Raw genomic sequence first — 13446 nt, 5'->3', positions numbered from 1 at the left:
ACTGAATTTTCAGTATATTTTCCAAGTTGAGATGTGTAACTTGGGGTCCTTCAAGTTGTGGTGCTACTATATGCTTGTTATCCCTGGCCTCCTTTGTGTTGGGGATCGTTATTGTAGCAGGCTACTTTTGATAAACACTGCCAAGTGTTGGAGGGAGTGAATGTTTAGTTTATTAATGAAGTGCCGGTCTACTGAATGCTTTGTTTTGGATGGTTTTGATGGAGTTGCACTCATTTAACCAAGTGGAGAATTTTGCATCACATTTGTGATGAGCTTTGTAAATCGCAGTAAGGCTTTAAGAAGTTGGGAATTGACACCTAACTTCTGATCTCCTCTTGTATTTCAGAATTTACCTGGCTGAACAGGTTGTGTTTTCTCAGTGGTGGCCTTGGGGTGTTAATGACCTGAAATAATAACAGTGTACAGAGATGTTTCAACCCTCACTAGTTGGATGTTGTCATTGCCTGTTATCTGTGCGACACTTGATCACCTGCAGATTATTGAATTGCCTGAATGTTTTCTGATCTCGCCGAATGTGTGTGTGGGCTGCTTCGTTAACTTTGATGTTGTGGTATCATGTAATAGAATGTAAGGTATGACATTAGTCAGTGGAGGTCAGTTTCAGTATCTGAGTGTGAAATTGCATCGACTTCACTTGTATTATATTGCACATGAAGAGTCCTGCTTGCATACAAAATTAAAGTCCTACCTGACCTGATGTGACACATGATCAGCCCCTGCTGGGCTTGGGTCAGCTAGCCAGACAATGGAGAGAAGGACTGTTTCTCTGTCTCAGGACTCCATCTGTTCTGTAGCTTAGTGTGGGTTTCTCCGAGAGTTCTGCCCTTGGCTTCCTAGTTTGCTGTCTGCCCATTCCAGGGCTTTCTTCCAGCCTCAGTCCCTTTTTATGTTGTCTTCCAGTGCACAAAGTCCCTGCCTGCACATGACATACAGAATGCCATCCGGCATTTAAAACATGGCCATGATGATTTTACAAATTAAAACAACATGTTATATATATTTGTAAAGAGCTGGATCAATCTGACCTGAACCCAAGGACTTGTAATTTCTTTCATATTTGACTTGACATGAATCTGATGCCTACTGTGGTCCAACCACACTTACTTTGATGTGAAAGCCTTCTGAGTGAAAATATTTCTCCTCGTCTTTGTTCTAAACCGCTTACTCTTATTCCAAACTGTACACCCAGTTTCTGACTTGCACATTACAGAAAATATTCTCTCCTCATCTAAACTGTCAAACATTTTAAGAATTGTGTCTGATTTGATGATATCGCCCATTGATCTTCAAAGCTCTTGAGAATACAATATCTCATTGAATCTCTCCTCCATCCCTGGATTCATTCGAATGAATGTTCACTCTGCTCCCTATATGACATGTACAGATGTCCCTGGGTATAGAGACCAAACTGTACACCATTCCAGGTGTGGTCTCACCAGGGCCTGCACAATCCTGATGAGACTTCCTTATTCCTGTAGTCAAACCCACTGTGACACATCTCTGACGGTCTATCTTGCCAGTGGGAGAGGACATATCCAGAGATTGAGTTGAAGCAGTTTTCCCCTTTTTTTTAGATTTAGTGAATAAACTTTCCACATGCTAACTGGCTGTGTTCATCTTTGCAGCCGGATACTGAACCGACAATACAAGACCCAGATGAGGAGGCGAGCTCAGCAAATTCAGGAAGAATTGGTAATGCCTCTTGAGTTGCGTTGTTTAAAGAGTTTGATTTAAGAATCTTGTACCAATAGTGGGAATAGTCTTGAATGTTGCCTTCTATTGCTAATTAACAAGCATGTCACTTGTTCAAAAGTTTGAGAGAATGTGTTACTAATAGTTGAAAGTTGCAAAGCAAAGACCAAACTAAACCTTAGCAACACACATAAAAGTTGCTGGTGAATGCAGCAGGCCAGGCAGCATCTCTAGGAAGAGGTGCAGTCGACGTTTCAGTCCAAGACCCTTCGTCAGGACTAAACCTTAGTGTACTTTTGTAGTTTCAGGAAATGTAACTGCAAATTCAGGAAGAGCTTTGAGTTATATGGAACTGTCTAGCTTAAAAAAAAGATTGTATTAGAACCATAGAATATTACAGCACAGAAACAGGCCTTTTGGCCCTTCTTGGGTGTGCCAAACCATTTTTCTGCCTAGTCCTACTGACCTGCACCTGGACCATATCCCTCCATACACCTCTCATCCATGTGCCTGTCCAAGTTTTTCTTAAATGTTAAAAGTGAGCCCACATTTACCACTTCATCTGGCAGCTCATTCCACACTCCCACCACACTCTGTGTGAAGGAGCCCCCACTAATGTTCCCTTTAAACTTTTCCCCCTTCACCCTTAACCCATGTCCTCTGGTTTTTTTCTCCCCTTGCCTCAGTGGAAGAAGCCTGCTTGCATTCACTCTATCTATACCCATCATAATTTTATATACCTCTATCAAATCTCCCCTCATTCTTCTATGCACCAGGGAATAAAGTCCTAACCTATTCAACCTTTCTCTGTAACTCAGTTTCTCAAGTCCCAGCAACATCCTTGTAAACCTTCTCTGCACTCTTTCAACCTTATTAATGCCCTTCCTGTAATTTGGTGACCAAAACTGAACACAATACTCCAAATTCGGCCTCACCAATGCCCTATACAACCTCACCATAACATTCCAACTCTTATACTTAATACTTTGATTTATAAAGCCCAAAGTACCAAAAGCTCTCTTTACGGACCCTATCTACTTGTGACACCACTTTTAGGGAATTTTGTATCTGTATTCCCAGAACCCTCTGTTCTACTGCACTCCTCAATGCCTTATCATTTACCTTGTTTGTTCTACCTTGGTTTGTTCTTCCAAAGTGCAATACCTCACTCTTGTCTGTATTGAACTCCATCTGCCATTTTTCAGCCCATTTTTCCAGCTGGTCCAAATCCCTCTGCAGGCTTTGAAAACTTCCTCACTGTCCACTACACCTCCAGTCTTTGTATCATCAGCAAATTTGCTGATCCAATTAAGGAGGAACAATTGTTCATTCAGTTAAGGGGCTGCAAAATACAGCTGGATAACTGCAAAATACTTTGGTTAAACACTGTTAGTAACTGTTTTATTTTACTTCTTGAAATTCTAGTTATCATTTCTTTTTCCAGTGTCATTCAATCTATCTTGAATGAATGGCCAGGAGGCAAATCCATCATCTCTCTGTAACTAGTCATACCGAGACAGTTAGAGTGACTGTTCTTATCAGTGACAGTACATTGCCTTTATCCAAGGCAACTCAGTGATATGGCTAATATGGAGACCTTATGTAAGAATTTATAGGTGCAAAGCTTCACTCCTTAAACTAATGGAGTTCACATGCATTCTATCAATTATTGTCCCTTTTTTTTGTTCAGCAGAGCTGATTTTCATGCTTGTAGGTTAGCTTTAGATCAACTGGAACAATGATCATTCGGGAATCAGTTGTCATCCATGTCTGTTTTACAGACAGAAAAAATAGTTCAAACAGCAGACAGTATAGCAAGGAAATACTACCTATCAAAATAATTTCAAAATGCTGTCTGTTGTTAATTTGACTGTTGGACAATAGGTGATAATGTATCATTGTATTGTTGGGTGTTTCTGTTGTCATTGAAAGAATATTACAAGAAGCATTCTTGATGCAATCAAACTCCGTACCCTTTATGGATTTTTGTAACATTATGTGGATCCTTTGCTTGCATTTCTTGTTGTTGAATTGACTTCTTATTTTGTACCACTTTTAATTCATAGGAGATGGATCGCCAACTTCTTGCATCACTCATTGAAAAAGAAGAGGTAGACCAAAAACTGCAGTCGGCGAGGAGAGAACGAGCTATAGCTGATGCAGCCTGGATGAAAAAAGTCATCGAGGAGCAGCTCCAGTTGGAACGGGAGCGGGAGGCAGAATTGGACACCATCTTTAGGTCAGTCCCTGATTACTTACTATGCTCCCGTTATTTGGTCAGCAAGAAGACAGAAGCATCCATTACGTTGTGCTTTCCTACATCCAGGAGCATGGATGTTATTTGTGACCATATCCTTGGAACAGCTTGAGCAAGCATGGCAGGCCTTCTGCTAGTCTGCTCAAGATTAATGTTCTTCAAGTTTTTACTTGCAAATTGATCACTGGTGCTCAAGTACAAATTGGCATTTTTATTTAGTTAATCATTTCATGGTTGATGTACCAGTTGCTGTAGTTTCTGCGGGATTTTATAGAAAGCAATGAGAAAATGTTGAGTCCTTTTTGGCATTGCATAGTCTTATTGCATAGTGTTCCTCCAGATCAAGGTCTGCATGCTCTTCAATTTTGTGAAATGAGTAATTTTCCTGTGGAAGAAATAAAGGCCTTGTTTTGATGACTGAATGAGCCAATCGTATTTCTGCTTGTTGTCCATCAGGTCTTTGACTTCTGCATCTATATATTGAAGAAGGGAGGTCAAAGACTTGCAAAGTCCATGTGAGCTGAGGGACTAGGTGGAAGCTGTATCTGGTCCCGTTTTATTCTGTTACTATTTGTTTGTTAAAAATGTAAGTAATGGTTTACTTACTTGTCTTTATTTCTTATTAATTAATTTCCAGATTAAGTATTTTAACAAAATGTATCACTTATTTTGTAATTTTTTATTTAATCAGCCCATTGAGCTGTTTCTTTCTAGTCTCTCTAATCAGACTTAAATGGTCAAAAGGCCTTTGACAGCAGTGAGCTTTCAAGAAGGTATTTGGGGTCAAAATCTTGGGATACACTACACAAGGTGTAGTCGTTGCTCTGTTTTGCAGGAGGGCTTATGGATGTCAGGGCATGATTAATGTGGCGCGCTTTCTGGATATTGAGTTTGGGCAATGGCTTTAATTCAGTGTGATCTGACCCAATATTATTGAGAAAAGAACTTTTACCAGCTTTCATGGACTTTAATTTAATTTAATTCTGTCTTGATTTGAGAGGCTAAACAAGTCAAATGGAATGTACAACAGCTACATTTGTGTTGATGAATTAGAATGAGGGTTAAATGTTCAAATTTATTCTTTTGAATGCTACTCTTCACAGCCATCCATGTGTTCTAGTCTGTGAACGTAACAGCAAATTGAAATATAGGATGCACCGTGAGCTTTTTAATCTGAGGGAAAAAACAAATCCTTTCATTACAGGGAGGAGGCCCAACGTATGTGGGAAAAACGAGAGGAGGAGTGGGAGAGGGAAAGGCAAGCAAGAATGCGTTTAATGCAAGAGGTAAGAAAGTAATTTTCTACTGTTATTTTTCTAGAGGTTAATTATTTTAAAATTGTTAAGTATATAGATAAATTGTATCTTAAAATGTATTTAGTCAGCTTCCCAATGTTCCATCTATAAAGAATGTCCTAAGACTTGCCCACTTTTTCATAAACATTGACGTCTTCAAAATTAATATTTTATGCTGAGTGGCCTTTTGTTGCTACTTTGAGACAGAGCAATGTACGTTAATGTGCACCCCTAAGTTACCATTACTATTCTTAGTAATACCATCTCTAACAGGTGAAGTGAGAAGGCAGGTATTGTCCAAAAGACATCCCTCCCGGAACTATGCTTGAAATGGGCTGGAAGGACATCTCTCATGGTTATGAACTAGAATCATACATGACGCGTTAGCAATACAGAGAACTGGTAATATTTTGATTTCAAGAAATGGTGATCATCACCTAAGATTATGGTTGGGGCAAGGATTCTTCACTGAGTTTCTTATCGAAGTACAGTTTTGTGATAGCATATTGTTCTTTTTTAAAAAAAAAAATGTGGGTCTCACACTATTAATCACTAATTCTGTTGGGTTATTTTGTCCCTCAAAAGCTGATTGATAAACATTCATGAAATGGTGTGAGTGGCTGGAAATGGTCTAAAGCCACTCCATCGACAATCTGTAGGGTTTATTTCAAAGCTCTTCTAATGAGATAAATTTTCTTTAAAGAATAAAAGACCGAGTTTTTACTCGGCCTACTGAAAGCTACACAGGATACAAAAATAAGGGTTTCACCACAATAAGTAAACTGAATTCTCTATCAATCACAACCCTAATACAACATTTTCCAGCTCTTGTGACTGTCATACAAAAGGAGGACATTAAAAATTGCTTTAGATTTCGTAGGGAACAAAAGACTTGAAATTAATTCAGAGCTGCGTTCCTGAAATAGAAAAATATTACTGTTTAGCCATTCTGCTGCTCATGTGAATTTATGGTTAAATGAATGACAGGGTGGGGATTCTGCATGTCTCTACCAGAGGAGGCGCTCCTTGCCTCCACTGGCCTGCAGGTCACCCCTGGGTAGTCTGTAGTACCTGCTTGGTGCCCCCCACCCCCGAATCAGGGTCACGTGAGCCAATGGTCGTACGAGCAGCTGGTGGATATGTGACGACTGACGCCAGACAGACAATCTCTGAAGGGTATTGATAAAGGCCGAAGTCACCCGTCCTGTAAAGACACCGCCCAAAAGAAGGCAGTGGCAAGCCACTTCTGTAGTAAAACTTACCAAGAATAATCGCGGTCGTGGAAAGATCATGATTGTCATATGACATGGCATGTAATGAATGAACAAAACAGAAAAAGAATCCTCTAACTGTTCAGCACAGTTTACATTAAATTGCTCTTGGCAGTGGTAGAAGCGGTATTTAATGTGGCCTCCTCATTTGTCAGGTACTTGTAGGCCGTCAGCAGCAAGTCCTGGAGCGAATTGAGCTGAATCGACACGCTCAGGAAGAATCACTGCAGCTTCGGGAGAGACTTATTCAGGAATTAGAGGAAGTAAAGGAAATGGCAAAGCGTAAGAAAGAGGAAGAGGAGGAAGTAAAAACAGCCCGTAAACAGGAGCTGGAAGCTCAGGTTTGTTCCAAAGAGCAAGTGATTGACATAGAGGCCTGAATCACCTCATTACTTGTCCTTCTTTACACTGTAACAATGTACATTCATTAATGCGCCATTCCCAAAGATCTTGAAGAGCCAGGTAACCAAGATTCCTCCAGTCAGCTTGTTCATGTGGTCAATGATGTTAACTGATTTCCTCTCAGGATCAACAATGCAAAGTTGGTTTCTGTGAGTTAAATGGAGAAAAGCACTGCTCCAGTTGTGGCAAGGTTTAGGTTCACTCTGACTCTTTCCCAATACTGGCTTGTGAAACAACCATTCTTCTTGGCAGGAGAAAGAAGAAAAGATGGAATGGAAAGTATTGCAATACAGTAAGCATGGGAAAATTTACACTTCATGTAGGGATTGTAGGATGCTGCAGCTTTTGACAGACTATGTATGTGTGAAGGGACTGGAGCTGGAGTTGAGTATGCTTGGACTCACCTGGGATGCTGAGACCTTCGTAGGCAAGAGTTTTAGAGAGGTGCTCACACCAGTGGTACGAGCTGCAGATAGTTTGGTGACCATCAGGAAAGGTAAGAGGAAGAGGCGGACAGTATAGATTTCTCCCAGTGACTGTTCCTCCCAGCAACAAGAATGCATCTTTGGATACTGCTGGGGAGATGACCTATCAAGGCACAGCAGCAGCAACCAAGCCAGTGGCACTGTGGCCAGTTCTGAGGCTCAGCAGGGAAAGGTAGAACAACAGTGATTGGAGACTTGATAGTTGAAACAGACGGGAGATGGTACGTTGCCTCCTGGGTACCTGGGTTGAGAATGCCTCAGAGTGGGTGGAGGGCGTTGTTAAAGGGGGAAGGTGAGCAGCCAGAGGTCATGGTGCATATTGGCACCAATGACATGGGTAGAAAGGGGAGAAGAGGTCTGCACAATGAGCATGCGAGTGAGGAAAGAGACTGATAAGCAGGAGCTCAAAGGCAGTAATCTCTGTATAACTCCCGACATCACATGCTCATCAGGACAGTAGGAAGATAGGCGTGTGGCTGAGGAAATGGTGCAAGGGGTGGGGTTTCATGTTCTTGGATTATTAGAACCTATTCTGACAGTGACGCGGCTTGTTCAAGATTCAAGATTGTTATCGTCATTCTTCAGTACACAAGTGTGAAGGAGAACAAAATGATTGTTATTCTGGATCCGATGCAGCATAAAAAATACAATTAAAAACCAAAAAAAATCCACAATAAATATAAAAACAATCCTATAAAACATTTCGTCCAAGTAACTATTTGAGTGTGGCTGTATATACATAAGTTTTACTTATTTACTTGGACGGGTTGTATGTACACAATGAGAAGCTAGGTGCAGAAGTATCTGTACATGTGGTGCCTGACAGGGAGGACGGGTTGCACCTTCAGGAGGAGATCCAATATCCTGTGTTGGAGGTTTGTTAGTGCTACTTGGGAGGGATTAACCTAGTTTGGCAGTGGAATGGAAACCAGAGCATCAGGTCAGAAAGTGGTGAGATTGAGAAGGTAGATCTCGTGACCAGTAAGAACAGGCGAGGTAACAGACACAATGGATGGGCAGGTTGATATGTGTGTATTTTAATGCTAGGAGTAAAATGGGTAAGGGTGAAGAACTTAGAACATGGAATTATGATGTTGTGGCCATAACAGAGAGGGACAGATATAGATGCTTTCATGTTTTAGAAAAGACAGAGGAGTGGATAAAAGGTAGGTGAGGGGACATTATTTGCACTATTAATCAGGAACAGTGTCATTGCTGCACCCAGAGGTGTTGCTCATTGACTGAGTCTATATGGGAAGAACTCAAAAAATAGGAAAGGTGTAATCACTCTGAAATGACACTGAACATCTCCCTGGCCGATAACCACAGGGACATTGAGGAATAACTATGAAGGTAGATTAGAAAAGGCATGAAAACAACTGGGTTGTTTTGATGGCTGACTTCAACTTCCCTAATACAGACTTGGTCCTCCTGAGTGCAGAATTGTTTGGAGCATCAAGGAGGGGATTGAATCAATGTGTAGATAGAGAGGCCATACTGGACCCTGTGTTGGATAATGGGCCTGGCCAGTGGGGGAATAGTGATCACAACTCCTTAGTATTAAGACAGTTAATAATTTAAGAACGGACCTTGCAAGAGAGCATTAAATCGAGCAGGGCAAATTATGAGAGTATAAGGCAGGAACTAAGGAAGAGTTATCAGAAGAAGCTGTTTTTAGACCAGTTCATAGCTGACATGTGGAGGGAGTTTAAAGACCGACTGCACAGAGTATAGGACAGGTATGTTCCAGTAAAGATGGCAAGGGAAGGGAACCTTGGTTGTTGAGAGAGGTGGTGAAATTAGTGAAGAAGAAAAAGGAAGTGTATGCTAAAATTAAACTGGCCACTTGATGATTAGAAAAAACAAACAGAAAGGAACTCAAGAAGGGAACTAGGAAAACCAAGAGAGGCCATGAAAAATCCTTGGCAAATAGGATTAAGGAGAATTCCAAATCATTCCACACATGCACTCAGTGGCCACTTTATTAGGTACAGCTGTACACCTGCTCGTTAAAGCAAATATCTGATCAGTCAAACATGAGGCAGCAACTCAAAAGTATGCAGACATGGTCAAGAGGTTGAGTGGTTCAGACCAGACATCATGATGGAGAAGAAGTGGGATCTAAATGACAGTGAAATGATTGTTGGTGCCAGATAGGCTGGGTTTGAGTTTCTCAGAAACTGCTGATCTCCTGGGATTTTCACGCACAACAGTCTCTAGAGTTTACAGAGAATGGTGTGAAAAGCAAAAACAAACCATCCATGATTGGCTGATTAGATATTTGTATTAATGAACAGGTATACCTAATAAAGTGGCCACTGAGTATTCAGTTGGAATTATATCATGTAGTGTGGTGGCAAATATAAAACAAATATCAATTTATTAATAAATAAAAGCAGTATACTAGATAATACTCTGATGAATGCGGATATTCCTGACTTTTCTCCTGAATGCAGGTTGAAGAGCGAAGGAGGAAGGCGTTGGAAGAGTTGCAACGACAACAGGAAGAGGAGAATGAGGAAAGGCTGGCAGAGAGGGAGAATGAAGAGTTGCTTCAACGTGAAGCTGAGCTGATGAGACGACAGGGGTATGAGCCCAAGGTAAATGATGGGTGGCGTGAGCGACATGGAGGAGGAACAGAACTGTAGACGTTTCAGATCGAAACCTTGCATCCTAAACCTGGGACCTTGACTACTTACATCCCTTGCCCCCAGATATGCTGCTCGACTCACTGAGTTCCTTCAGCAGATTGCAGGTGCTGTTATCTGAAGCAACAATTTCTTGTAACATACATCAAAGTTGCTGGTGAACGCAGCAGGCCAAGCAGCATCTATAGGAAGAGGCGCAGTCGACGTTTCAGGAAGGGTCTCGGCCTGCGCCTCTTCCTATAGATGCTGCCTGGCCTGCTGCGTTCACCAGCAACTTTGATGTATGTTGCTTGAATTTCCAGCATCTGCAGAATTCCTGTTGTTTGCAACAATTTCTTGTGTCTGAATTGAAAATGAGTGTCTGGAATGTCTGGTATACAATGTAGTATTTCCTCTGAAGTACAGAAAGTATTGTGTAGTATATTTGCTGTACTAGAAACTATACTATACAGCTTGGTTCTGAATCTCTCAAATATTTGGTCTTCAGTATAAACGTTCTCATATGCTTTTTTTCGTTTCTGATTTTTATTTACTAGACTTGGCACCGGCCACGAATAGCCTGGACGTAATATAAAAACTGGGAGGTTCAAAAGTGGCTGTAAGGTGTGACTCTTCCCTTGGAATGGATTCACTGAGTGGAGCAAATGCTCTCACTGGCCCCTTGCCAGAACAGGGGGCCAAGTCTTCAACTCCCCTTTAGTCCTGCACTTACTGAAGAAGAAACATCAATCAACCTGTGGAACAAGAAATTTAGTCCAAATTTCATATGAAGCCAACGAACTGATATAAATCTGTAAGGAAGACACCTTCTCTATAAATTGGTGCCTGTGATTAGTATACAGTCCTCCACAGGTCCCAACCAGTTTTCATTGCTTGGAAAATTATATCGTCACTCAGATGAGTGTTTGTGAGTGGCTGGTGCACTAAATCCATATTGTACATGTGTGGATCAAAAAGTAATCCTGAAGCCACATCTATGTTTAGTGGAGCTTCACATCCATGGATTCTGTTCCCATAATCATCCTTTTTAGGATTAGGGTCTACTTGCATTTACTCACGTTCTGTGGTATTTGGGTTAACTAATGTGGCCAATGGTGAAACTACAGAATCTACCAGAGAAAGAGCAGAAGGTGTCTGATGGGTTGGGTGGTCTGTGAGTGTTGGATCTCCTTCACCATTTCTGCAGGGGCTTTGTACTCCTCCCAAGTATTGCTTCTCCACTTTAAACAGACTGGGTCAGTGATTCCCAGGGACTGTCGGGGTTGTTTCTCAAGGAGGCTTTGAGCACATCCTGCTCCTGCCTTGTGATCTCTTTCTGTGACAGAGTTTGGAGTAGTGTTTGTTTCAGGGATCCTGTGTCAGGCATCTGAGTGACCTGTTCAACACTATGGTGTATAATACAAATGTAAGAGAAACATCTATTCATCTACAAGCCCCTTAATGATAGATGAGCAATAAATATCGTTTAATGTATTCTAAAGCAAGGAGATGTACCAGTTCTTGATTTTAGTGCTTTGATGAAATAGGAGAAGGAGAAAGTTTTAATATGTCAGGCCTCGCTCAAGAGTTGGGAAATAAGAACACAAAATTCTCGCTCCCCTCCCCCCCCCCCACCGCGAGGGTGGAGGAGCAAAACCTTATTCCATCCAGATGGCATGAATATCAATTTCTCCTTCCAGTAAAAAAAATTTCCCTTCCCCTCCCCTCTTCTATTCCCCACTGGTGCCCCTCCTCCTTCCCTTTCTCCCATGGTCCACTCTCCTCTCCTATCAGATTCCTTCCTCTCCAGCCCTTTACCTTTCCCACCCGGCTGGTTTCACCTTATAGCTATCCTTCCGCTCCCCAGACTTTTTTATTTTTGCCTCTGTCCAATCCTGGAAAAGGGTCTCAGCCCAAAATGTCGACTGCTTATTCATCTCCATGGATGCTGCCTGACATGCTGAGTTCTTCCAGCATTTTGTGTGTGTTGCTTTGGATTTCCAGCATCTACTGAATTTGTTGTGTTTAAGGTTCTCACCTGTAAGCTTTAAGGCATACTTCAGGAATGGACTGAAAAGTACCAAGTCTATATGTGGAACCATGTGTGAGTGGAAGTGAGATAATGGAAAATTACTGTGCAAGAGAATCTAATAATTGGTATGTGGCCAGCTTAGTATAGACAAATGTGATATTCTCTGAGTACCAACTATTCGATTTATAATGGGCTCAGACTGGTATCACTGTAAATATTTCCTGTATTTGTAAAACCAGTTAATTTCTCTGCAGCAGTGGAAGATTCAGCCCCAGCACATTCAGATTCAGATTTATTTTCACTGGGGTTCGATGCACGTGGAGACTGGTAGGGGTAATATTCATGCGGAGTGCATTCTGATCCAAGTTCTTCAATATGTTAAAGATGTGCTGGCTGATGGTAACAAGCTGGGAAATCAGCCCTTCACACCATATTCCCACTTCCCCTTGCAATGTTTGCTGGCCAAGTACAGGAAAGTGAAATATACAAGCGGGTAAGTGACCCACTTGCACTCTGGCAGTGAGCTACAGAGGCCGGGAGAGGATCAGAAACAGAGGCAATGCTTGCCATTCAGTTTTTAAATTTTAATTTTGTACAGCAGCAAATTAGCTCAATTTACTCAACTTGTCTTAGTTATTTTTGTAGATCGTGTCAATAAGGCATGTCTGCTTGGACCATGTGATTAAAATCAATGCTAAACTATAGATAGAGTCCAAATGCAGACTGGGAAGGGATTAAGGTGAGAAAAAATAAAAATCTTTATAAAATACTGAGTGATTTAGGCTTTGAAATCTTAATTCTTTGTACATAACGATGGAGTCTTGCATTATCTGGGCTGTCCTAAATTTCTAGCTGTCCACGTGGAACTGACTGAGCTAATGTTAAAGTGTGAAAGCTGTCACTATCTAATTAGCAGCAACTTCTATTCACAGCAACACACTGCTGAGTTCCTCCAGCATGTTGTGCGTGTTGCTTTGACCCCAGTGTCTGCAGAGTATGTTGAGTTACGAACTTCTATTCACAGATGCTTACTTACACTAAACTGTGTTTATTTAACTTTCAGGCCATTAAAGCTTCTAATGACACTTCTAGCATAACTGTCCAACTGGTTAATTGCCAGTTCCCTTGATTTCCTAGTGACTCTGATACTTAGCCCAGGTATTCAGTAAGTGTCTGTTCTTATTTCAGGCTGAATTATTGATGAATGCAACATAATATTTGCTATGTTAATAAACAAGATCTAGGCTTTTTACTAGTCCTGTGTACAGTTTATGAAACTATTTTAGAAGCAGTAATCATGAAACAACTATCATCTGGGGCATAATGTTTTTATTCAATTGTTTATTATATAAATAAAGTGCCTT

The 13446-nt window shown here is 41.2% G+C and overlaps 1 protein-coding gene across 2 annotated transcripts in view; it reads left to right on the top strand.

Moving 5' to 3' along the window:
• The window catches only part of tchp (trichoplein, keratin filament binding), a 32475-nt gene extending 20767 nt beyond the window's left edge, over positions 1-11708 (top strand). For both annotated transcript variants that reach the window (XM_063034554.1, XM_063034555.1), the window contains exons 8-13: positions 1647-1713; positions 3780-3952; positions 5175-5256; positions 6692-6877; positions 9880-10023; positions 10608-11708. In XM_063034554.1, coding sequence (XP_062890624.1) covers positions 1647-1713; positions 3780-3952; positions 5175-5256; positions 6692-6877; positions 9880-10023; positions 10608-10640 — 685 coding nt within the window. In that variant the 3' untranslated portion in view covers positions 10641-11708. The remainder of the gene's footprint in view (positions 1-1646; positions 1714-3779; positions 3953-5174; positions 5257-6691; positions 6878-9879; positions 10024-10607) is intronic.
• Positions 11709-13446: the final 1738 nt, after the last annotated feature.

This window comes from Mobula hypostoma, chromosome 27 (assembly GCF_963921235.1).
Source record: "Mobula hypostoma chromosome 27, sMobHyp1.1, whole genome shotgun sequence".
Taxonomy (NCBI): domain Eukaryota; kingdom Metazoa; phylum Chordata; class Chondrichthyes; order Myliobatiformes; family Myliobatidae; genus Mobula; species Mobula hypostoma.
Note: the sequence above shows the minus strand (reverse complement) of the source record. Positions and strands in the feature narration are given on the sequence as shown.